The 24009-nt window shown below is 33.5% G+C and overlaps 2 protein-coding genes and 1 pseudogene across 7 annotated transcripts; 1 reads left to right on the forward strand and 2 right to left on the reverse strand.

Annotated features, from left to right (window-relative positions):
* Positions 1-6463: 6463 nt before the first annotated feature.
* LOC118057919 (alkane hydroxylase MAH1-like) lies at positions 6464-9289 on the forward strand (annotated as a pseudogene).
* Positions 9290-9347: 58 nt separating this feature from the next.
* Positions 9348-12076, reverse strand: LOC118057920 (zinc finger CCCH domain-containing protein 15). The gene is made up of 2 exons (XM_035070658.2): positions 10999-12076; positions 9348-10056 (listed from the first exon to the last, which is right to left on the reverse strand). The coding sequence occupies exons 1-2, from the start codon at positions 11446-11448 to the stop codon at positions 9733-9735; spliced, it is 774 nt and encodes a 257-aa protein (XP_034926549.2). The 5' UTR covers positions 11449-12076; the 3' UTR covers positions 9348-9732.
* Positions 12077-16625: 4549 nt separating this feature from the next.
* Positions 16626-22703, reverse strand: LOC118057897 (uncharacterized). 6 transcript variants are annotated; one of them, XR_012170986.1, is made up of 9 exons: positions 22547-22702; positions 22381-22450; positions 22200-22276; positions 21948-22075; positions 19745-19946; positions 18756-18959; positions 18292-18384; positions 17204-17286; positions 16626-16927 (listed from the first exon to the last, which is right to left on the reverse strand). XR_012170986.1 is itself a non-coding variant. In XM_073412001.1 (7 exons), exons 1-6 carry the CDS (start codon positions 22547-22549, stop codon positions 18792-18794), a joined length of 648 nt encoding a protein of 215 aa, XP_073268102.1. In that variant the 5' UTR covers positions 22550-22702; the 3' UTR covers positions 18157-18384; positions 18756-18791. The 6 variants fall into 6 exon arrangements, 4 of the variants coding, with proteins under 4 accessions (XP_073268102.1, XP_034926518.1, XP_073268103.1 ...); XR_004689051.2 differs by having other exon boundaries at positions 16626-17286; XM_073412001.1 differs by lacking the exons at positions 16626-16927; positions 17204-17286 and having other exon boundaries at positions 18157-18384.
* Between the last annotated feature and the right edge of the window lie 1306 nt (positions 22704-24009).

Consider the following 24009-nt stretch of genomic DNA (forward strand, 5'->3'; position numbering starts at 1 on the left):
AACCTAAATCACCTATAATAAAATGAGACGCGACCGATGGATAATTGTGCATGTTTTTTAATTTCTTTAATGAATTGTGCATGCGTATGCTTAGACGTACGATTGATCCATACTTGATCAACAACGGACTCTTTGCCATGTTTAATTTGGTTTTACATGCAATAGTTCTCCTGTACAGAACTATCGGCTGCAAAATACTATACTCGATCAGGGATGGGACTACAAACTGTAATTAATTGTTCCAATTATTTAGATGGACAGTAGTCTGCATAATGGGAAGAACTCAGAATAAACAAAATTGCATTAGTTATGTCAGCTATATATATATATATATAAACGAAAACAATTTTAATAGAGGATGGAAACACAATTTGAAAAACAATTTTTCTTAACAGTATTTAGAAACTAAAAGAAAACAAAAAACAAAGAAAGAGATGTAACACTTTGTGAAGATGAAGTGGGGTATGTAACCTTAAATTTGAAGAAATAATTGCACAAGTAGTCTGTCTAGTCTTTTTGGCAGGACAGATATACTCTCTAGCTAGTCGACATGGAGGAGACACACTTTTAAGTTTGATAGTGGAAGAAGCAAATGGGTATAGAAAGTTTGAGTCACTCAATCGATCACTTTACCATAGATTTTGTCCGTGACATGAAAAACAAAAGATCAAAGATATAAAGCTTAATTGTAAGTCAGCGGTGAGATTCGCCTTTAATCACCTTTTCCTATCCACTCTAATTTTCAAAAATTGTGTTGATGATGATTAGATGTCCAATTTGTAGGCAAAGTTAAACCGTCTGTTCTTTCATATTATTTTATTTTAAATAGAGATATTACAGCATTATAGCAGCTTACTACTACTATACATGGGATTATAGATTTACAAATTATAATAAAAGCGAATCATAAAGACATAATCACATTATTATGAAGAGAGGATTATGCCACAAAGAATTACGGAGATACAATCACTACATCAATGAAGAAAGGACTGTGGCAAAGAAAATCATGGAATATTATAACATTATTATATAGACCATATCTCTTCCATTTCCCCTTTGCCTCAAGGCAAGATTGGATAGAAAAATTTTAATTTTTAAAAATTATTAGTTTGAATTTTACAAATATCGGAGTTATTAAAGATATACATGTTAATAAATAAAAAAAATTAGGCAAAAAAAAAAAAGCTTGCTACTAAACAAATTAGGGAGCAATAGTTTCATGAAAATATTATTGATTTGATTGAGACATGAGATATATGTGTCAAGGAAAAAAGCACCATTAGCTACTTCAGTATTTTTATTTTTTGAAGTTTTTTTTTTAAAAACACAATAGTATATTTTTTATATTTTCATTAAAATTTTTGTAGTGTTTTCATGAAAAATCTTCACAACGATATCTTTCATATTTTTAAATTGTTTCCATAAAAATTTCAATGAAAAATTCAAATATGTTTTCAATGTCTCTAGAAGGATGAGCGATCACTTGTCTCTTAAAAAAGCAGTCTTCGTTCTCCCAAAGCATTAACAAAAGCCATATGTGGGCACAACATAAAAAGGTGCGAGCATTCTTCTCTCACGCAGACTTAATCACAATAATATTTTCACTCAGATATACAAATCAAGGAAGTCTCCGTCCCCCACTTTCGCTTATTAAAGGGCTTCGGGGAAAACTAATGTACCAAATATATATATTTCGTGTGATTTGAAAAACAACTGAGTTATAAACACTGAATTGTTAGAAACCAATTTAAAAAATATATTAAGATATATTTCATTGTTTATATAATGTAAGCTCCAGTAAAACACCATAACAAACTTAGTTATTTTAGTGTTGTATGTTGAAAGGATTGAATTATAAAACCATCGTATTAGTGTAGAATCTTCAGTATTCTTCTTTCAGAGATCATATGTTCATGGTAAGGTAATAATGAAAATGACTTCATGCAGGTGCTCCCCTACCGATTAACCAAAAAAATAATACTAAAATAAAAAGGGATTTTAATTGAATAATTTTTCAATTTTATATTTTAATATTGAATTGATTAAAAATTAAATTTTATAATTTATTTTTTATTGTGTTATCTTGGTTTCATGATCTAGATCACGGGTTTATCAGGTTAATCCAAGTTAACTATAAGTATTTTTTTTCGTCTTTTTTTTACTTGATTTTTTTCAATTTCATCATTTAACATTGAATTTATTGAAAATTAAGTTTCATAATTTATTTTAATTTACTTTTTATGAGGTTGTTGTGGTCACATGACCTGACATGCAAATTGACAAGTTAATCCATGTTGATTTAAAATCGATCCAATAAATTTTCATCTTAATATTTAAAAAAAAAGTCTTATTTTAAATATTTATTATAAGTTAAATTATATTTTTACTAATCATTCGATTTATCTTTAAATTCATCAAGTTAAATGAGTTATATTAAATTAATTTTCACATGGTCTTCTACTTAAAAAAATATTAATAATCCCTAAATATTTTTTTAACATTAAAAAAATGATCCAAGCTCCAGTATAGCACGTGCCAAAGTTCCAGAGCAATACAACATGGTGGAGTTGAATCTTGGCCGTCCATTGTACTGGTGATTAAAGTGACATAAACACTGTGTTTTACGTCACGATGATGCCATTTATTCGTCAATGATGTAAGCTACTTTTCCACTGGTTCTTGTATTAAAATTAAATCGAAATAGGAGTAAATGGAAGGACTAACGAGGAAAACGAAGATGTTAAGTGCCCCACTGCTCTCTTTTTCCATATTCATTTGCTTCACAGTACTTTGCCAACAACAGGCTCTTTTTTTTCCCCCAAGATCGGGAAGCATTTGATTTTTGATTTCCTAGATGGTGCTTAATAGGGGAAAATATCCAATAAAATCATAGTCTTCCATTTGATAGATTAAAACAACACGATCCATGATGTTTCATGCAATAATAAAAAAAATTCAAACTATGTATAAAAACAATAATATTATTTATTAGTGAACTTAACAAAAATGTTGAAAACTTTAATTCCATAGTCATAGCATCTGGAGTTCTTAATTTTACATGGATGATTGCTACTGTAATCATTTTTCAATTGAGTCTCGGAGATGGATAATCACCTCTACAGTTTACACTGCTCTTGTGTAATTCAACTTTATTTCATACTTTTTTTAATTTTCTTTAAAAGAAAACATGCTAAGCTGTTAAAACATTATTTTATTATATAATTTGATGTCCTGCTTCCTGGTTATTGAAAATCTTGTGCATCCAACTTGTATCGAAGACGTTTTTTTCTTCAACTAAAGCTGCCCAGAGTAACTTTATCCAGCTTCGAGAAGTGAGCAAACCCAACGTGTCGAACATGCCATGGTATTAAATAAATTAATCGAGGCCAGCCAAGGCTTTAAAATTGTCAGTATATTCGGAGTTGTATCCTTAGTTTTTTACATAACATAGAACACGTTATCTATGAAAGCTCTTCATGAATTAAATTCATTTAAAATGCATTAAATATTTTCAATCAAAGACGTCGAACCTTTCCTCCACAAAAAAACTTGTTTTGCCACAATTTCTCAGAAATCCCTGGAACCGCGTGTACAAAGTGCACAAACCCCGTACGCGGGCGCGCAAGTGGGAATGGCAAGACACCAGCCCACGGGCTAGTTTAAAGAGGATCAATCATTTGATACTCGACGGCCTCATTTACGGCTCAATGTCCCTTTAGAAATCCAAAAGGAGTAATGTGTTTTTTGTCACTGTCTAGCGATTGGTGGACAAAGAGCGGCGCGTGAGGCCTCGAAAGTTTGCTTCACGCAAGAACAAAAGCTTTTACCAAGAGTAGGAAAAAAAAAATACAAAATTAGACAAAAAAGGAATTAAATGCGAGTACACGCATGCCTCCTCCTCGACTATTAGCATCGGATCCCGTATGGATGGTGTTTCTTTAAGAAAGAAAGATCCTTCACTGTGGCTAGTGGGGTTTGGTGTGAAAGTGGAGAAGAAAATGAGGGCCATGTGAATTTGTATTTGGATAAAGGCCCTGTGATATTTCTTTTGACAAGATGTGCAAGAGCTAAGTAACATTATATTATATGATCTTATCATATGGTAATATCATTTGCACTAGATTCAAAAACAATTGGCTAATCTTTCTTGTGTTTATCGAGGGTCCCTTTTATTCTTTTTCCTTGTCTGTGGGTGATTTGTATAGACCATTTTTTGGTGATATTTGCTCTCTCGGCTGGTTGTTCTGCTTGTTTTTATTGACTTTTGTGAGGTTAATGAGGCCGAATTAATAAACTATGTGTTTTGGGCTTACAGTCCAATTACGGCAACGGCTTTAAGTAATTTAAAATGTAATACAGAGCCCAGTGCCGTGTTCCACTCCCTCTGTGGAAACAATTTCTTGTTTTCGGAAATACATTGATCATGTTTGACAATTATTTTCAACAAATTCTGTCATAAAGAGATCATCTTATAGCGAAATAAAGGGTATTAAATAATCTATATGGTAAAAAAAAATAATCCTAATAGTAGTTTGCGCATTGCTACATATATAACTGTGATTATTAGTTTTCTTCTAGTAATTGGACTGAAACACTGATTACGTAGGACTCGGTCCTGGGTGTGAATGGAATCAAATTTTCTCTCTCAAAACAACGTTGAATGACTTGACTAATTCGATCTGCTCTATTTTCGCGGGTAGCAATGCACAAAAAAAAACTATTAGGAGCAAAAGCAGGATTCACCGTCAAAAGATAAAAAATTTAAAAATGTAATGAATATTATTTCCAAACGTGACGAGTAAAGGCCCTGTGTTTCGTAAAAAGCAGGGGCCTCGTGTTAAGTGGAGGAAGAAAAAATGGCTTTCAAGGTGGAAGATAACTCATGATCACTCGTCCAGGCAAACAAGTCAAAAAGCTAACAGTATATTTCCAGTCGTTGACCTGAGTGAGCATGGAAGCTAATTACTATGGAATTCCTCCGAAAGGCACAAATATGGATAAGCTTCAAGGCGCAGGTCGATAATAAGTTAAGCTCCAATAATATTTTTATATCACTCAATAATAAGATTTTTGGATTGTTATGTATGACTTTTTATATTAAGTTTTCTCTCAAGAAACTATGACAAAAAGCCGAATATGTTTGTTTTCTTAATGGGGGGTCTGATATGATAATCACAACCATTAATAGCAGCAGTAATGTTTATGATTTTTTTGCTTTTGCTTTTAATTCAAAACGTGTTTCTTATAAATTATAATAGTTAAAGCACAGAGACGGTCATATAATAACTTTTGTACACGTAAATCACACAAGAAAATAGTTTGTTATAAGATTAACAAGAATAAAAGGAAGAATATTTTTAAAAAGTAAAAAAAAAAAAGACCAAACAACATTTTCAATAGAAAAAGATGAAGATCTTCGATAAAATATCTCAAGATACTTGAATGTTGTGTTTAGACTCGAGAGAAGTAAAGTGAAGTTAGGACATATTTGGCCAATCACTGTGACCATGCATCCGTAGAAGTCTTGGACCGAAGCATTCTTTATAGATAGTTAAGATTCGGTGGATACACATGTTCTGGCTCAACTAATAAAACTTGATTCGCAGCCAGGTCGGAAAATCAACCTGGCCCTGCCGAGATCCTCTCGACCTCTAGCCATTTAAATTCTATGTTTCTTCCGAATTTCAAATTCATTTTATCAATTTCAATTCCTCGGGCCCCCTTGCAATTTGGCTGTTCCTTATTTTGGCCCGGAAACTTTCATTTGTTCCCATCTTATTATAATAATCTACCACTTAAATCTCAAAGGAAGATGTAAATTTAATTCTGATTTCATCGCTCAAATATAAATTTAATTTACAGTTAAATCTGGAAAAGAGAAGCCATATTTTTTTACCCGTTTGCATAAGAGAAGGGTGATGGACTTTCAATGAGAGTGGAAAATGAAACTTATGGAAGTTTACGGGGAAACATTCGGAAATTTCAAAAGATAGGAGTAGACAGAGAGTACAATATCACAGTTTCACAAACCTTAGGTTATTAGAAACTTCTATATAGTTATTAATTTTAAAACTTGTAAAATTAATGGAGATATATGCATGAATATCAGTATAACTATATATATCTTAAATACATGATTCGATAACTCTTTAAGTTTTCAATTACCGAACAAATGGTTTGATGGCGCGTGGAGGTAAATATAATTTCGATTTTTGTAATATTGACCTCTGTGATTTTAAAAAATAGTCATTCTTCTCTCAAGTTTTGTTTGTATTTTTACTGGGTTGTCTATTTGTTTTTTAATTTTAAAAGTGTATTTAATTTATTTATTTTAGTATTTTTATATCATGATATTATTTAAAAAATATATTATTTTAATATATTTCAAAAAAAATATAATTAAAATACAACCATCTCCTAGTCCTGAACACCGGCAAAAAACACCACATGCTAACAAAAATGAAAGGAAGGATTAACATGTATCCAAATACACTTCTTCGAACCACTGGATTCAAAATAACAGAAATCTTATCCATTTGTATTGAAGTTTATGGTTTCCCAATGTTGGCCCCATGCAGTCTGGGGCTATTGCTATCGACATTCACTTTCTGCTCTCATTCAAATTCATTCTATTAGCCCTTTCTTAAGCAAGCATTTAGAAAAAACTTTTTTAGGGGCAAAAAAATTACTTTTCGTCTGTAATTATTACCTACTCAACATAAAACAAAAGCATCCCTGAATCTCCCTTTACTCCCCGCAACCAACTGTTTCCTGTTCGAGCATGAGCATACCCTAGTCCCCAACCTCAAAATCAAGGCATGCACTATCATCTGACCTCTCCTATCTTCACCCACAAATCTATAGCAAGGGAGTGCTTACAAAAATCACCTTCAAATTCCCACCGATCGAGAAGTATTATTTGTTTATGTCATCTTAAATCCCACTTTAGCTAGCTACATATTATATTCTTCATCTAAAAGAAGAAGAAAAAAAGAAAGAGAGATCGGAGAGGGAACAAGAATACAAAAACAAAAGAACTAACCCCTATATTAATTACTACATACCAGATAGCATAGAAAAGAAGAACAGATCTGCAGAGTTTAGCACACAACTGAGAGAAGGAAACAGGGAGAGAGAGGAAGCTGAGGAAATCATTGGCATGGGTGGGGTCGGCAAGAAATCTGTTTTCCATGAACAATATCAGAGAGTTCAAAAATCTTATTTTCTTGCGAACCAACCCATGTCCAGAAACTTCCTCGACCTCCATCTCTTTCCCTCTTCTCTGATCCATCCATCTCTTTCTCTCGTGGGGGATGGGGGTGTTAAATGGGCTAATTATTGACCAGAGATAAGAGAGGAACCTATCCACCCATTAATCCTATCCAGGTAGGCGGAGCTAGCCACGTGACTTTAGCAATATGTATTATATATTAAACGTCCTCTTCCTTTCACTTTCCTTTTGTATTTTCCCCTAGGTTAAGGCAAAGGGGAAACTGTTTTTTTTTTTTTTTTAGCTCCGTGAGAAAACATAGATTAATAACATAGTTTAAATAGGTGGGCTATGGCCTTTTTGATCTACCATGCAGAAGAAGGAAGATTGCAAGCTAACGTGGGAATTAGCCCTTTTAACTCCTTTTTTGTGTTTGAAGTTTGGATGCCCTTTGGGTTTGATGTTAACACTTAACAGTCTAGTCAGGGTTCAGGTTTCCATCTTAAGTGGACCAATGATTTAATTATCTTATATTTCAGTTTATATGGGTAATAAATTAAATATTATTCCTTATTATCTTCGGTTGTTGAGATCAATTTAATGTTACGTGTCTTGTGCTATGATATAAGCTGAACTAAATATTTTATATATATATATATATATATATTCATGAATTAAATATTCCTTATATATGTTGGTGACAAGTGATCCTGCAAATGTGCACAACAACAACAAAAAACTTTTGGAATCATCCCAAACGATCCGACCGAGTCCAAGCAGTTGTTTGATATTCTGGGAAATATGCTTTTCAACATAGATTTTAAGGAATGGACTTGCCATGGAAGAATCACCCATGCACCAGCGGTTTCGCAAATTCTACACGAAGGTCCTGCTTGATAATGTAAATAAAGGCCTCACACCATTCCTTGAACATGTAGCTGAACAGGGTTTGGTGGTCGATTTGCAAGATTCATTTAAGAGACATCTATATGATACTGCTTGTACAATAGCTACTGGATATAACCCTATCACTACTCTCTCCGTTAATTTTCTAGAAAATCCATTCATAGGTGATGCTGGAGAAGCAATGCTCTCAAGGCACATATTGCCTGGAAGATTATTGGAAGTTGCAACGATGGCTAGGGATTGGGAATGACAAGAAACTAGGAGTTTCCAAGGAAACTGTACATCAAATTGTAACAAAATATATATATATATATGTTGGCCAAGATAGAAGAACCGAATGATAAAAGATCAGCGATGACAAAGAAGGATGAAGAGAGCAGCCTGGAGTCATTACGATGTTTTTCCTGACCGAACATGAAGTTGTTGAAACAAAACACTCTGATGAAGTTGTTAGAGACAGTATTATTGGTTTCAAGTTTGCAGCATATGAGACAACCAGTGTAACTCTCTCTTGGTTAATCTTCTGGCTTCTTTCAAAGAACCCGCACGTTGGAATTAAAATCAGGGAAGAGCTTGTCAATAATTTTCCAGTGAAGGAAGGTAAAAAAGGGAACTAAGAAGCAAAGAAGAGTTGAGTAAGCTGGTTTATCTCCAAGCTGCTTTGTGTGAAGTACTAAGGTTATACTCGCCAATATCCCTTTCCAGCATAGGACCCTGGTCAAACCTGATATCCTCCCTGGCGGTCTGGTTTATCTGGGCTAGGATCAAACGAAGATGGCCTAAGGTGGAGCAGTAAGTTATGTATGTATGTATCTTTGCATGTGTATAATTAACTACTGAACTGCTCCAGTGTGATCCAATGTCTGATATTTGAGCTTTTCATTGTGTATGATTTGGTTCAAACTTTTTGAGCATTTGTCGTGAGATGCAACATGGTCAACACTCAACATTACCGGTAATAAAATAAACCCAAACTAACCTTAATCAAGAAGTTGCATTACACTGTAAATAGAATCATTGCATTCCCATACCAAAACTCAAATTTTAATTTCAGTTTGCAATCCTTGGAATTCTGTTCTCATCTGAAAATGTGAAAACAGAATAAGGAGCCAAACCAAAGTTCAACATAAGCAAAGTCACACGAAGAACATTATAACATTTATGATTTACCACGGCTATATGATGACGAGGAAATGAGAGAATGAAAGCAGTAATTGTGAACGATTACTCCAATCAGAAATCACTTCCTTTTCCAAGAATCAAAAAGCATCATTACAACTAGTTTCTTGGTTTGAAATCAAAGTGGAACGTATATAATAATAAGAGCAATATTGCATTAACAATAAAAAAGAAAAGAATAGGAGAAATATTCTCTTTCCAGCCCCTTTCTGTCTGATCTCCACCTTCTGGGCACAAAATCACTCGCAACTGTTTTTCTACTTCATCATATCTACTAGTAATTATTTTTAGCTTACACATGTCCAGTTTTGAACTGATATATATTTATACTTTACCAGAATAAAAGTATTATTGTTATATGCCACTCTCTTGCAAGATTATAAACATCTCTCTCCATTAAACCCAATTATACTTCTCTCATCAACATCATTATTTTACCTGTCAGGCTTGATTTCCCTGGGCTTGATGTGGCTAAGGAACCTGTCCTGCTCAGTGAGGGCATGGCGGAAGTGACAGCGATGGCCATAAGGACAGATACTACCACCAAGGACCATTTTGCAGACCTCAGTCTTGTAGCGAGGGTGACGGATGACTGGGCGGAGCTCCTCAATTCCATGAGCAAACTGACAATGGTTGCCGTATAGGCAAGCCCCAGTCTCCTGCCATTTGTTGCACAACTCTGTTTTGAACATGCCTTGGTTATACACTTCCAGCTCAAGTGGCTCCTCCTGTTTCTTGCCTCTACGCACATAAACCTTCTGTTGTAATATCATCATCATGCAACTTGAGTTAAAAGATCGTGCAAGTTGTTAATGACAACACAGAAGTACAGAGAATTCCATTTAAATGCACGCTTGCTAATATGGAAGCAATGGACTATTATGATGACAAATGATTTATCAGATGCCAAGCCATGAACTTTTGAGCATACTCTCAATCTCATCACCAAGACTGCGCGATGATAACTAATAAGGTCTTCATTCAAACATGTGGAGCCCGAGCAATTACATACCGTGCCATTCCTATAAAAAATACACTTTCAAATACCCCTAAGCATTTGGTTGAAATCTGAAAGCAATCTCTACCTCCATTTCTTTTTCAACCATCTACAGTATGAAATGGCTCCTCGCCTCTGAAATGTACTTACTACTAACCACTTCACTTCTCTTGCGTGCCAAAGAAGGGGTGGATTATTGTGTTATGGTGGGTTCATCACACGGAAGCCAACCAATTGCACTTAATCTCTACGCTAGCTCCCAAACCTTTACCCATCTCACAATGGATTTCATAAACCTTTTCACGAATGTTGATCCCTATCTCCAACCAGGCTAAATTTCCATTTCATTTCAAGCCCAACTCAAGATTTATAGAAACAAAACAAGTACTAGCATTGAAGCCCAACATCCAATGAGCCACATCAACTCATCAAGATTTTAACACTCAAATGTTCTTGATATCATGATGCTAAATTACATCAATGGATTCACTCTCTCATTTTAATCTCATCAGATGACACATGTCCTAATACATCTATAAATTATTTCTGAAAAAAAAAAGTTAATTGCAAATAAGCAAATTAATTAAAGAAAACTATTTGGATTAAAAAAAAAAAAAAAGCAAAAGGAATGCAGTGAACAATTGCTAGACGATATTAATCATTGTCGAATAGACAGATCTAATAAGGAATAATTAGTAATTACCGCGGTATTGAGTGGAGTCGGTGTTCTCGGCCGAGTGATGGCCCTAGTCACGCTAGCACTAGCCGCCTGCTCCTGGTTCCTCTTCGAGTAGCTATTAGACCTCACTGAAATACTCTTAGGCAGCGAAATCCTGTCCCGGTCATCGCCTCCTGCCTCCATGACGCTCGTCGGACTTTCATCCTCTTCGCACATGTCATGACCTCCACCTCCTCCGCTGCTGATGTTGCACAAATTGTGGAAACCAATATCAATGTCAAACGGCGTCCTTGCAGAGTCGTTGTAGTGTTTGTGGAGTGAGGCTTGGATAAGGACGCTGAGTTGATTGTTGAGCTCGCGATTTATAGATCGAAGATCGGCGTTGTCTTGGCGGAGACACTCCATTTCGACAGTTACTTCACGGAGGCGCGCGAGGCAGAGTGCGCTTCGGTTTATTAGGTCCTGGTGTCGCATTATGAAGCGAGAGTTGTCTATTGAGTGGGAGGCTTGAGAAAGGGGGAAGATATCGGAGTTGTAAGCGACGTCGTTTAGACGGTAGTCCTGGAACTTTGTTGCGGCGGCGGCGGCGATTCGCTGTTTAAAGTGGAGGAGGTGTCTTTTTGCGTTTCCTTTCTGAATGCATTCCCTCTCTCTATATAAATATAATACTCTTGTTGAGAAATATTCCCAGTGTTAATTAGAAATTCAACACGAAGAAATTTTTGTAAATTATACTCAATGGTCAATTGAAAATTACTACTACTATTTCTATTATTTCCTACTATAATTCTTCACCAATAGAACTTAATCAAGCATCAACAAAAAACAGGGCAGGTGGAAATTTCTGCGATACTATCATGACCGAAATCCACAAAACAAAAGAGCATGATACTATTAATAGTCATAGAAGAAAAAAAAAAAAAAATTACAGAAACTTGTTATTCAAGAAATGAAAATCATCAACAATGAAACATGCTTAAACGATGATCTGAAAATTAATAAAAAGTATGCGAATCTGAACGGGGGAGAGAAGAGAGGGGAGAAGCACCCGGATAAAGAGCGAGAGAAAGGAGGGTTTTATTTTATAGAGAGAGAAGATTGGAGGGAAAGAGAGGATGCAAATTTCTTTCTTAAAATCGTTCCCCATCCAACAAACATTCCTTTCTTTCTAACAGAATTTGCCTCTCTTTTTACCATTTTGCCAGCGGAAAAGGACGGTTCACCTTGTAATTTCTTAAGGGTGTTTTAGTTATTTCAACTTCCTTCTGTTGCTACTTTACCAGTATACTTGCTCGTTGCTGGTTGCTAGCCACTCTCTCCTGTACTGTACTCCTGTTTTTTTATTTTAATTAATTTTTTATTTATTTTAAATTAATGTTTTCAAATTATTTTAATATGTTGATGTTATAAATAATTTTTAAAAAATAAAAAATATTATTTTGATGAATTTTAAAATGAAAAATACTTTAAAAAAATAAACATAATCAAACTGCTAAATATGTATTTAATGTTATATCTATTGGATGAATATTTCTACATTGATTCTCATGGCGGTAAAGTAAATTATTATTTTATTTTTAAAACTTGATTTTATTAATTTAAGATATAGCATGTGAATTAAAAATATCAATTCAAGTGATCTAGGTTAATTTTATTTTAAAATAAAATAATATTGTTTTAATTTTTTATAAAATAAAAAATAAATAAATTTTTTTATTAAATTTTAATTTAATTTTACCGATCGAGTTTTGAATTGATCCAAGTTTTTAAATAAGTTAGCATAGATCAATTTTTTCTTCTATTTTTTTTTTTAATTTGGTTTGATCAAGGGCCCCAAGTTAACCGTACTTAAGGCAACTCACAAAGCTAATCAGATTTTATAATTGGTGTTATTATACTATTATTAATTCAACAATATGAAGGTACTTCCCACCATGGCCAGTAATATACAGTATGACCTATCATTGAGGGTGAAAAAATACATATCAAGGTAAACTATATATATATATATTATCAATCAGCGATCGAACATGATGCATAGAGAATTACTCTGTCTTGTTAATCAGTTCGAACATAATTATATCTTTGTCTTTTGTTTTATTTTTTATTTTTATTTATTTATTTATTTTGAGTTTCTCTGTCTCTTGATTTTATTAAACAAAATAAATTGATTTTTTTTGGCTCGTATCTATCCGTAATGTGATGTATGCTATCCTAAACACTACCTGATGACCACCCGCAGTAGCCTCCCTGATTTTTAGGGCGGGTCCACCCATCAAGCAAGAAAGGTGGCAAACTAAGCAGGAATAAAGGGCTAATTCGTAAGTTGCAACATAATCTGATAACCATAAAATCAAATTCTGTGTTTTTATTTTCATGATTTTGAGTTTGGTTACAGTGTAACAAAAGGGTGATTTAAACATCTAGCAGGTGCCGTTGCGGTTAGAGATGGCATTCGATTATAAAATCGCTTGGTTTTGAAGTTAATTGAAGGGAAGGGCGGCGGTGCGTCCGCGAATTCAATGTCTAGTCGCCTTACAGGCAGACGGAAAAAAAAATCATCATGTTTTTTTAAGTTAAAAGAAGATCTTGCTTCTTTATCACAACTATATATATATATAATCCCAAAGCTATCCCACAAATGAAAGTTGGGAGGTTGGAACCCTCCTTGTTAATGTCGTGGTTGTTAAGTTAGGTACGCTATTAATTTCTTTTTTCCTTTAGTTTTCCCAGTATAACCTTAGCCTTTGTGATATAGCATGACACATACATGTGTTCCTCTTCTAATTTCATTACAGTCTGGCAACGTTTCTTGTGATTACTTCTATTGTACTCGGGTTTTGTTTGGGAATGAATTTATAGTTATTTTTTTAATTATTTTTTATATTAAAATAATATTTTTTAATTATTTTTTAAATTAAAGTGTTTATCCAAAATATAAAAAAATTAATTTTTTAAAAAAACACATGTTAGCCGGCGTTTCTAAACACTACCTAGCTGTTAAAAGAATTTAAATTAACAGAAAAAAAAATAAATATAAAAAACTAGGATTTTTATTAATTACAATATTTTGAAATGTTTTTTTAATCTAAATACAAAAAAATTATATATAGGCTAAATTAAAAATACTATTTTACCCTTAATAAATAAAATAAAATAAAAATATATATTTCTTAATAGTAGCTAGCAGTTGATATTATGCAATCCAATTCTTCTGATTATTTTGTTTGTTTTGGTCATCAGAATCCAAAACTATTCATCCATGACCGTTTTTCAATCTAGGTAAGGTTTGGCCTTCTAACATCACAGCTCCGCTTTCCCTTTTTGCTCCGTGATTGATTGTTTGGTATTTTTAATTTTTTTTGTTGAAATTTGCTTCTTCTTTTTTTGAAATTATATTAAAATGATTTTTTTTATATTTTTATTTTGAAAAAACATATTAAATTCATAAAAAAAAAAAAAAAAACATCAATTTGATATTTTTTCAAGATAAATATTTTCAAAAGCATTTAAAAACATAAGCTTCACACTCTGAAATATGATCAGAAAAATCCATCTACAAATCAGAATCAATTTTTATTTTGTCCAATACTGTTCTAGTAGATAAGTTTTTGTTCCACTAAAAGAAACCGAACAAGTTTATCTAATTCTATTAACAAGGGTTGACCCGGTTAATTTGGGTCAATGTAAAATTAAAAACGGTTAGTATTATAGTTTTAAAATCCGATTAAGAGCTTGACAATAATTTGTCAATGAACAAGGGTTAAAAGTGGCTATATTAGTGTGTTAGGGAGTATAGTTACAATTGCTTTTTAAAATATTTTTCACCCAGAAATATATCAAAATAATGTTTTTTATTTTTAAAAAATTATTTTTGATATCAGCGCATTAAAATGATTTAAAAATACCAAAAAAAATATTAATTTGGAAAAAAAAAATTATTTTTTTTTTAAAACACAAAAACAAAAAGATATCAAAATAAGCTCATTTACCTCCCTGCTACCTTGTGTGAAAACACCAAAGGCTATAGTACCTACCTGTTCCTTTCCAGAGAAGAACTCCAGTAAGAGCTAAAATCCTTCCATGTGGTCACCACGTAAATCCAAATATTTTTGCTGTTATGTCAGGATACGCAAATGGAAGGATGGATCAATGAGAAAGGAGAGCTTAATTATGAAAGATCGTCCAAGTTCTTCGGCTTCAATGCAGGACCTAGGATTTATCCAGGGAAGGAGATGATCTTTAGTGTGATGGAGGCTGCTGCTGCTGCAACTATTGTTTATAACTACCATGTTCAAGCTGTGGAAACCGCCCTTTGATCCCTAGAGCTAGTGAAATCCTTGGTATGAAATATTGTTCGAGGGCTAGGATTAACAGCAGATGGGCTTGAACTATATATATATTCCATTTATTAGAAAATAATATTTGATGGATCGTATAAGCTGGAACACCAACTATATATGCCATATGAGTTAGTTCTATTGTATGACTTCGGTTCAGAGTATTTTTAATTAAAATGTTCGATGGGTAATAGTTGAAATATATACCGAGAGATCCCATCTTGGATTGACCGGAATGTTGTAGACAATTGCAGCTGACCAAGTGAGTAGGGCTGTTCTTATCAATATTCAATAACTTTCCACCCACCCATATGCATAAAGGTATTGCAGCAGTTAAAAAAGAAACAGTGTAAGGCGCTCCATGTAACTCGGCAGGCCTTGGCTTTCGATCTTAACCATGCACATGAAAGAAGATTTCGGCTAGCTAGGTGTGGGCTGAAGGGCAAGAAGACCAGCCAGACCTGATTTTACAGTTCAAACCTCCGAGTGGACCTCGTTAGGCATTTCGCCTGCTAGAGTTGATTGCAGCTTCCAACTACCATCCGCTTGGCCAGTTGGCCTTTCTAAATCACAGCAAAACCTCTCATTTCTCATCTTTTTTCTCTCTTAAGAAACTGCCTGTGGAAATGGAAGAAGACTCGACATCTATCAATTCCACAATTGTTTTCAAACGAACATCTTGAAAATAAAATGTGCTGTTCTAGCCTGTAGGTAAGTAAGTTGATTACCTAGCATGGCTCAAAGAAATTTAGAATCAAATTCCATACATGACCAGAACGAGAGATGTTAAGCTTGGAGGGAGGAGATTTACTCCAATTTGGATGATATGTAATCAAACTGTATATCCATATAATCTCTGCGTGTATAAATTTGGACCCATATCATTTATTCATGGAAAATTGAACGATTTTCAAGTCACTATTTTTACCAGATGCTATGAGACGATCCCCATCGCCATGCTCATGAACACGTATTTTTCAACACCAGTTCTAGTTTATTTCTTCAAATAAATAATTAACACAAAAAGGGCTTAAATTCAATCTTAAAGATGGGCCTTTTTTCTATTATTATCATTAATAAGATACTAGAAGGGCGGAATTCGGCATTTGCAACATTTCTTCAGTGCTAGCCTGCAATCACTGGGTATCCTAGTGCCATGAACTAGATCTCTTGCTTATGCCCTTTTCAATTTGATATTCGTACTGGCAATAAAATTTGATCATTTGGACCATTCTGACTCATGACCTTTAGAGTTCAGACCTTGATACTAATTTGATAGCATTGTTCTCTAGTTTAATGAGGGTGGTCATGTACCAGAAGTGACATTAAGTCATTGACCTTAGAAAATATACGACTAACTGGAAAGATATTGTTGCTGATGAACCAAGAAACAGGAGTTTTTGACTGGGATCCTCGGAAATAAAATCCGTGATACTTATTATAAAATCCTGGCAGAAGCATTCTAAAAATAAACTGAAGTGTATATACTTACATTCGAGCCCTTTTCTTCTCTTTGTACCTCATCATTGCATTTTCTCGGGCATGATGCTTCAACATTAGTGATGTATGCTTCAACATTAGGGACTCCAATGTACATAGTTCAGAAATGATCCCTTCACTCACATAAAGATTTAAGACATTAGAACTGTTATTTCTCCGAAATTTAAAGACATAGGATACTATCTGAAATCTAAAGGCAAGAATCTCTACACTGCTCACACTTTTGAAGAGAATGTCAGTAACTCGGTTTTAATCGTGTGCAAATTCTTCTTATTTCCGCAACAAATATTTTCGGCATGGTTTACTTTCCCAACCGTGTTAACCACAGTGAGCACTTGTATTTGACAACTGGCATTTTCTTCTCATAAATCAAAGTGTCAAAACCATACCTTACTTGCTCTTCCATCTCTGTTGTTGGATTTCTCGAGAGGCATATCCTTCTCAACAGAAGAGCATGGCAAATCATCCTCATCTAAGAAATGAAATTCTTTTATCAACATCCGGTATGTTAAAATCATCATGGAAAATAATATCTTCACACAACGTTAACTACTGAAAAAGGAAGCACCATGAATTCTATGCTATTGTGGTGATTTTCTGTAAACAGCACTCAAGCAAAAGGTGAAGATCGAAGCTTGTAAGAGGGGGGGAAAAAGGAGGAAGGAGGGGCTTTTCTGTCGTGCTAGTTTCTCTGGAAGAATGGAGACTAGTCTCGTCCAATCCAGCTCGCTTTTCCTCAATTGTTCTTCGTTACCTTTTTCAGCTGACGTGTAAGCACGAGAGGTGAACTTTTTGCTGACGTGGAAATCGACACGTGGTTTCCTTATCCTCTGACCAAATTCTTTATTCAGTTAGAGAATCGCAAACACTGAATTGTGAATGGAGACGGTAATTTTATTGAATTTATTAGGCATACAGTTTTTGTTTGATTACAGTCAAAATGAAAAGGCATAAAATTCAATTTGGTTAATTAAGAGGGTTGGTTTTTAAAGTATTTTTTGTTTTAAAAATATATTAAAATATTTTTTTTTCTTAAATTTTATTTTTAATATTAACATATCAAAATAATTTTAAAACTAAATTTTTTAAAAAATAAATATTATTATGCCATAATACTAAACAAAACAACGCCTTAAAAAAAAACCTGAGAGAGAATTTGATCAAGTTTCAGAATGTGGTTTTTCATTTTTAAATATTAATTTTAAATATATTACACACTAATTTTAAATATTAAATAAAAAATAAAATTATAACAAGATATGTTTAGCACGTAACTTGTATATAAAAAAAAAAAAGTAGTTTTGGTTTAAGAAATAACATAGTTCGGACTAAATTACACGTATTTTACACCTGAAATAATTATGGATGCCTTTCACACTAAACTTTTTATTATTATTTTTGAGAAAAGGAATGATACAACAAAAAAAAAACACAATCCAAACTAGGAAAAAAAAAAAAAACTTTTATGGCTTCTTACCTATAACACAGTCAACCAACGTAAGCAGACTGAACCTTTGAAACATTTTATAGCAAGAATTCTGAACAATTGAGCTGCTAGAAGGTAACGCGCCTGCATTAAAGCGAAGAAACAATAAGCTGCAAAATGGTGCACAGACAAGTAAGGATATGCTGCAGGCAAGGAAAGCACCATATTCTGAGAGAGCGAGAGAGAGAGGAAAGGGAGCATAGGAAAGCAATCATACATTCATTGAACATCTACAAACTCAATCTAGCAAGTCATTTACAACCTCGATTGTAGCAGTTACAAGCCTCGCTACTATTAGAAGCACCAATGTTCTCTCTAATAGTTCTAATCAATTTTGATACAAGCATACAGTAGAGTTTGCTGTATCATCCCAACAAACCCCAAAAATGAGTGTTTTGGTATTCACAAACGTAAAAATTCGATGCTTTACCCAAACAAAAGTATTGATAACTCACAATTACATATCAAAATTTCATAAGAGGGCAAGTTAGTCAGCTTTTCTTCACAAGCACTTCAATAATGTCCTCATCGTCCATTCCAAGACTATCTGGGGTGGCTGTCAGATTGATTTTGTCCCCATCAAACATAAAAACTAGGCTCTCAATTCCAAGCTTAACTTTATCAGCATACCGTTTGAAGAGCCGCTCGAACTTTTCATCCTGTCAAAATAGTGAACTTCAAACATAGTTTATACCGTTGATTATATATGTTTCACCACTTGTAACATACATAACAAAGTACACATCGAAAAGGATTTTGTTAAAATATCCAGAATGATAATTAAGATGACTTCATCATCAAGGGCACTTGCACCTCCTAAATTAATGAATAATTGAGGCCAACATCTTACACAAAACAAAGTCTATGTAAAATGACCAGTGATGACTTTCCAAATGATCTGTTGAAAACCTTATTTAAAATTGAATGTCTTTGCATGAGAAATGTGTTTGAGATGACAATATCCTAACCCAAGCTTCAAGCTACAAAAGAAATTCAATGCCATTCGTTAGAAACGGGGCAGAGGAATATCCAAAGCAAAGATGACTTTGCACATATAACACTCAGCAAGCAAGACACTAATAGAAAATGCTACTGCACTCCAAAGTTTACCCCTTCCAACACTAGCATCTTATGTTTCACCTGGACAGTGAGACTGCTGTTCATCACTGGTTTTCTTTTGAGGTTCATGGCAGCTCTAGTTGCATATTTGCCTTTAAATCTTCCAGGTTTCATGCACTGTAGATATTACTTGACAACTTCCCACAAGGGGATGTCCATAAATGTTTTTTTTTTTTTTCTGTTATTTCCTACCATCAAATTTAGAGAAGTCAATAATCTTATCATGCACTCTCCATTTTATTCTGGGGTTTGCATGAATAATTTTATCGTGGCTACATGAAACAATCAGTTTTATAAACAAAGCCTAAACTTTAGATGTATATACCTTGTACACACGAAATTGTTTGACTTCATCCTTGTCTTGAATTGAAACAACTATTTTAGCCCTTTCATGATGAGGCTTTGATGGTTGCTCGGCCCCAGACTCCAGATCAGCCTGCACTGAATCACTTTGTCTGTTTGGTGATTCCAGATATTGAAACAAACACTCTTTATTTGTCAAAGCTTTTAGCTCCTGCTTCCTTAACCTACATGTATGGTTGAAATAAAATTCTAAACCAAAGGTTCATATAAAATGGGAACACTAGAAGATAACAAAACACTTTCACAACATATCAAGTTATCAACTGAGGAGATTATAGGGCCATGAGTATGAGGAAGCTTAATTTGCGTATTGCTTAAATTTCACAATAGTACAAAAGAAAAGGAGATATTTACCTCAAATCTTCACAAAGCAACTGCCTTGATATTAGCTTTTGAAGTAAATATTTCAAGCATCAATCTTGATCTAGGTGAAATTATAAAAATCAACAAATTTGGTGGAAAAGTGAGGTGGGTGCCAATAAGGGAGCTAAGAAAAATGTAAAATTTTGAAAAGAATGAAAGAAAAGAGGAAGGGCAAAAACTTGTCTGTGGAATGGGCTTTCCATAAAAGAACAGGTGATATGCTTGAAATAACAGACATTGCAATAATTTAAAGACCACTAAGGGCGTGATTTCAAATATTGTAGTTGCATAAAAAAAGACAAAAAGATGACAGGATACATGAAAATCTTATTCCATTACAAATAAGTTTGAAATTGTGATGTGCAAATAGATAGAGGAAGTTTAAATTGCTCAGGATGAGTACATGGTACAATGTTCTGAAAATTGAAAGACAGCCTTTCACATGAGTTGTTGGAGATCAATAATGTAGTGGGAGTGCATGAAAAATATGAACTCAAAGAAAGCCAAAAGTGTTTAGCAGGGCATCACTAAAATTGGGCTGCTGCTATACCAGTGGCCTTTTTTTCCACATGAAGTCAGAGGCCTAATAACTGGCATCGCTAATGGCTAAAATTGATTGCCTTTTCTAACAGTAAGTTTTTCAAAATCTTCCTTGTTTTCCCACCCTTATGAAGAAGTCCTTGTCACTAGAACAAACAGAGAATTGAATACTTGGTTCTGTAACCTAAAATTTGAGCTATTACAAGCTGTGAGAAGAGGAGCTCAATTTTGGTTGTTAGTAAAGGTTGCTGTTGCAGACCTGAGATACCAAAAAGAACAGAAAAAAAAACAATTACTTCAGTTTGGTTATTTTCTTCTTTTTATATGAATTTTGGTTGTCTTGGTTTTAAACATTAGAAAATTGAAATATTGAGTTTCATCTCAAAAACCATCAGCAACGAATGCAATGAACTGAATGGGCAAACCCAGATGAATGAAAAAAAATGCTGTTGCACATCTCCATCAAGGAGATGATCACGCTCAGTTCAGAACTAATATAAACAACAATATAGCATGCCAATAGATTGAACAAAGGGATTAAATTTAATGCCAATAGAAGTTGCAATTGCTATAAAAAAAAATTCTATCATTAATTTCTCATGTAGTAAGTCTTAATTAACTACACAAAGACTTAATTGAAAATTAACGAACCGGAAAAAAGTCAAGAACAGGCAAGATTCAATTTTCTCAATTTCATAATAGTGAACTCCATTGCAAATGTATTCTCTTTGGCATTCTCTCACAATGCCATAAAAGCCAATTGCACATACCTTGTGAATGCAAATTTAAGTAAATCTAAGTGCAGCATGCTCTGAGAAGATAGAAACCTCAACATTGCCACCAGAAAACACTGAGAACTAAACCTTGGTATCAAAGTAGCATTCACAGCATGCTTATCATGCACGCGTGTGTATGTTATGTGCGTATTCACCAATCAATTAAAGTGAGCTCTCCCTAACTCAGCGCCACAAAATGTCTCTCCAGATCTAATCTCTAAATGATCTTGAGTTATCATAAATTGTTCAGCAAAATTTTTTTCCCTTTAATAGTTAACAACAAACAATCATGAACCAGAACTCATAACTCTTATACATGAAATTATTTAAAACAGAAAGATCTATTTAAACGCTTTACAAGTCACGGTGGCATTAGTGTGCGCAGAAATCAAACACGGGAAAGATTATAAATCAACAGGGAAATATATTTAACATTTAAAATTAAACAAACAAATCAAACTCTTAAACAAACAATGAAACTCATACCTCAGCTCTTTAATAGTTGAGTCCTCATCAATCTGCTTCGGGGACTCACTGGAGTCCTTAGGAGGAGGAAGTAGCCAATCCTCATCGTCATTAGTCACTTGGCTTGCTTCACGATCACCGCCAACAATCTAATATATATAGATATATATATATATAAAGAATAAAAAAGCACACCATCTTCACTCAAATTCTCTAATCAAAACACACATAACTAACAATGTGGAAAAAAGAAGAGGTGAGAAGGAAAAAAACCTCCACGTTATGCTTGGAAATCTTCCTTTTTTTAGGAGAAGGAACTGGTGGCTTATCATATTCTTCGTCGTCGTCCTCTGCCATAGAAAAACCCAAGCCAAGTTCAGCTTTCTTTCTACCATTAATCAACCAAATAGGGAATTAAAGAAAGAAACGAAGGTAGAGAGTATTTAGAAGAAACCGTCAAGGATTGTGATAGGCTGCACGCGACGGTAATCAAATAGAGAATCAAGATCTTCAACGGAATCAGCCTGCAATTTCAAACAAATGAAAAATTATTAGAGCTAAAGAAACCCTAGCTATTCGTTTAAGCTTTAAAATCAGAATTTGGAACGAGAGAGACGCGCCATTAGTAGGAACACTCAAAATCAAAAAGCTCTTTCCTGCCCAACGGCCAAGTTAGGATTTTAGTTTTGGTTTGATTTGATTGGTTTTACAGGGAGTGACGATGATGAGGATGGATGGACAAGGAAATTTGACTTGGTGACAGCCGCGTGCTTAGGCGGTTTACTGGATATAAGTTGGGCTGGGTTTGGTCAATTTAATTCGGGCTGCCTGCAATCTTAATGGGCTCTACTCAACAGAATTGGACTGGCCTCTTTGTATTCATTCAACGTTAACAAAACTCATTATCCGTTCCGTATCATAATTGCTTTATGCACGCACCTTTACTTTTGTTTTGTGTTGAGAATATTTTTCTGCTATTTTTTTTATTGTCAGCTTTATACATCTCCTTTCGATGAAAATAAAAAATGATTTCCAATGTTGCTGATAGTCAAGTACAAGATAGTGTGTGGTTATTTTTATAATTTAAAAGGTAAAAGAGAAGATAAATATGTATTTGATTAAAAAAATAAAGATAAAAGTATAAAAATAAATATATTTTTTAAATAATTATGAAGTAAAATTTTAATATTTTTAAAATATAAAGTATAGAAATGATATGTTTTTAGACAATACTTATTAATTTTTACCCTTAAAGTATTTCTGCAAAAAACTTTTAATTTAAAATTTTTCAAACTAAAACATATAAAAATAAAAATTATTATTATTATAATTTTAAACTCGATCTAGAAGTTAACATAGGACAAAGTTCTAGTCACATGTCATGAAAATTAATATTGATATTTTTAGAGAAAAAAAATATCAAAACAATGCTATTTTAATCATTTTTTTCAAGTAAATCAATAGTGTTTTATCTAAGATAAACTAGTTTTTTTAAAATATTCTGATTGATTTAGACAATAAATTATTTATATCATAAGGCAATCCACCGTGTTGATTGAGGTTTTATAACTAAAATTATATATTATATTATTATTAACTTCAATAATTAATGTAAACTAAAGTTAAAAGATAAATAAAATCTAATTATTTTTTTAATATATAAGATAAAATAAACTTTTAATTATATTTTGTAATTCATAATAAGTTATTTGCTCGCTACCTTGATTTACTATCAGAAATTTTACTTGAGAACGACAGCCCACAACCATGAGGGTATGTGTAATAATCGTGAACCTCAACTTTGTCACTGGACCAATCTAACAACTGATATGATGCAGTTAAATATTTTTCTTACATATATGAATGTTCTTTTACGTCAAATGGTGTTATTGGTTTTATGTTTTGTTCTTGGCAAACAATGCACCCCGTAACTCACAAAAATTCAAATTCAGTGCTTGTAGGACCTTAACATTGGAAGTGGATAAAGGCCAACAATCGCGGTTGAAGATGGTTTGAAGCTTCCAACCATATCGAAAATTTCACAGTTATTGCAGCTAGAAGACAGTTTACTTTCAGTAGTAAA

Source organism: Populus alba, chromosome 10, assembly GCF_005239225.2.
Source record: "Populus alba chromosome 10, ASM523922v2, whole genome shotgun sequence".
NCBI classification, from domain to species: domain Eukaryota; kingdom Viridiplantae; phylum Streptophyta; class Magnoliopsida; order Malpighiales; family Salicaceae; genus Populus; species Populus alba.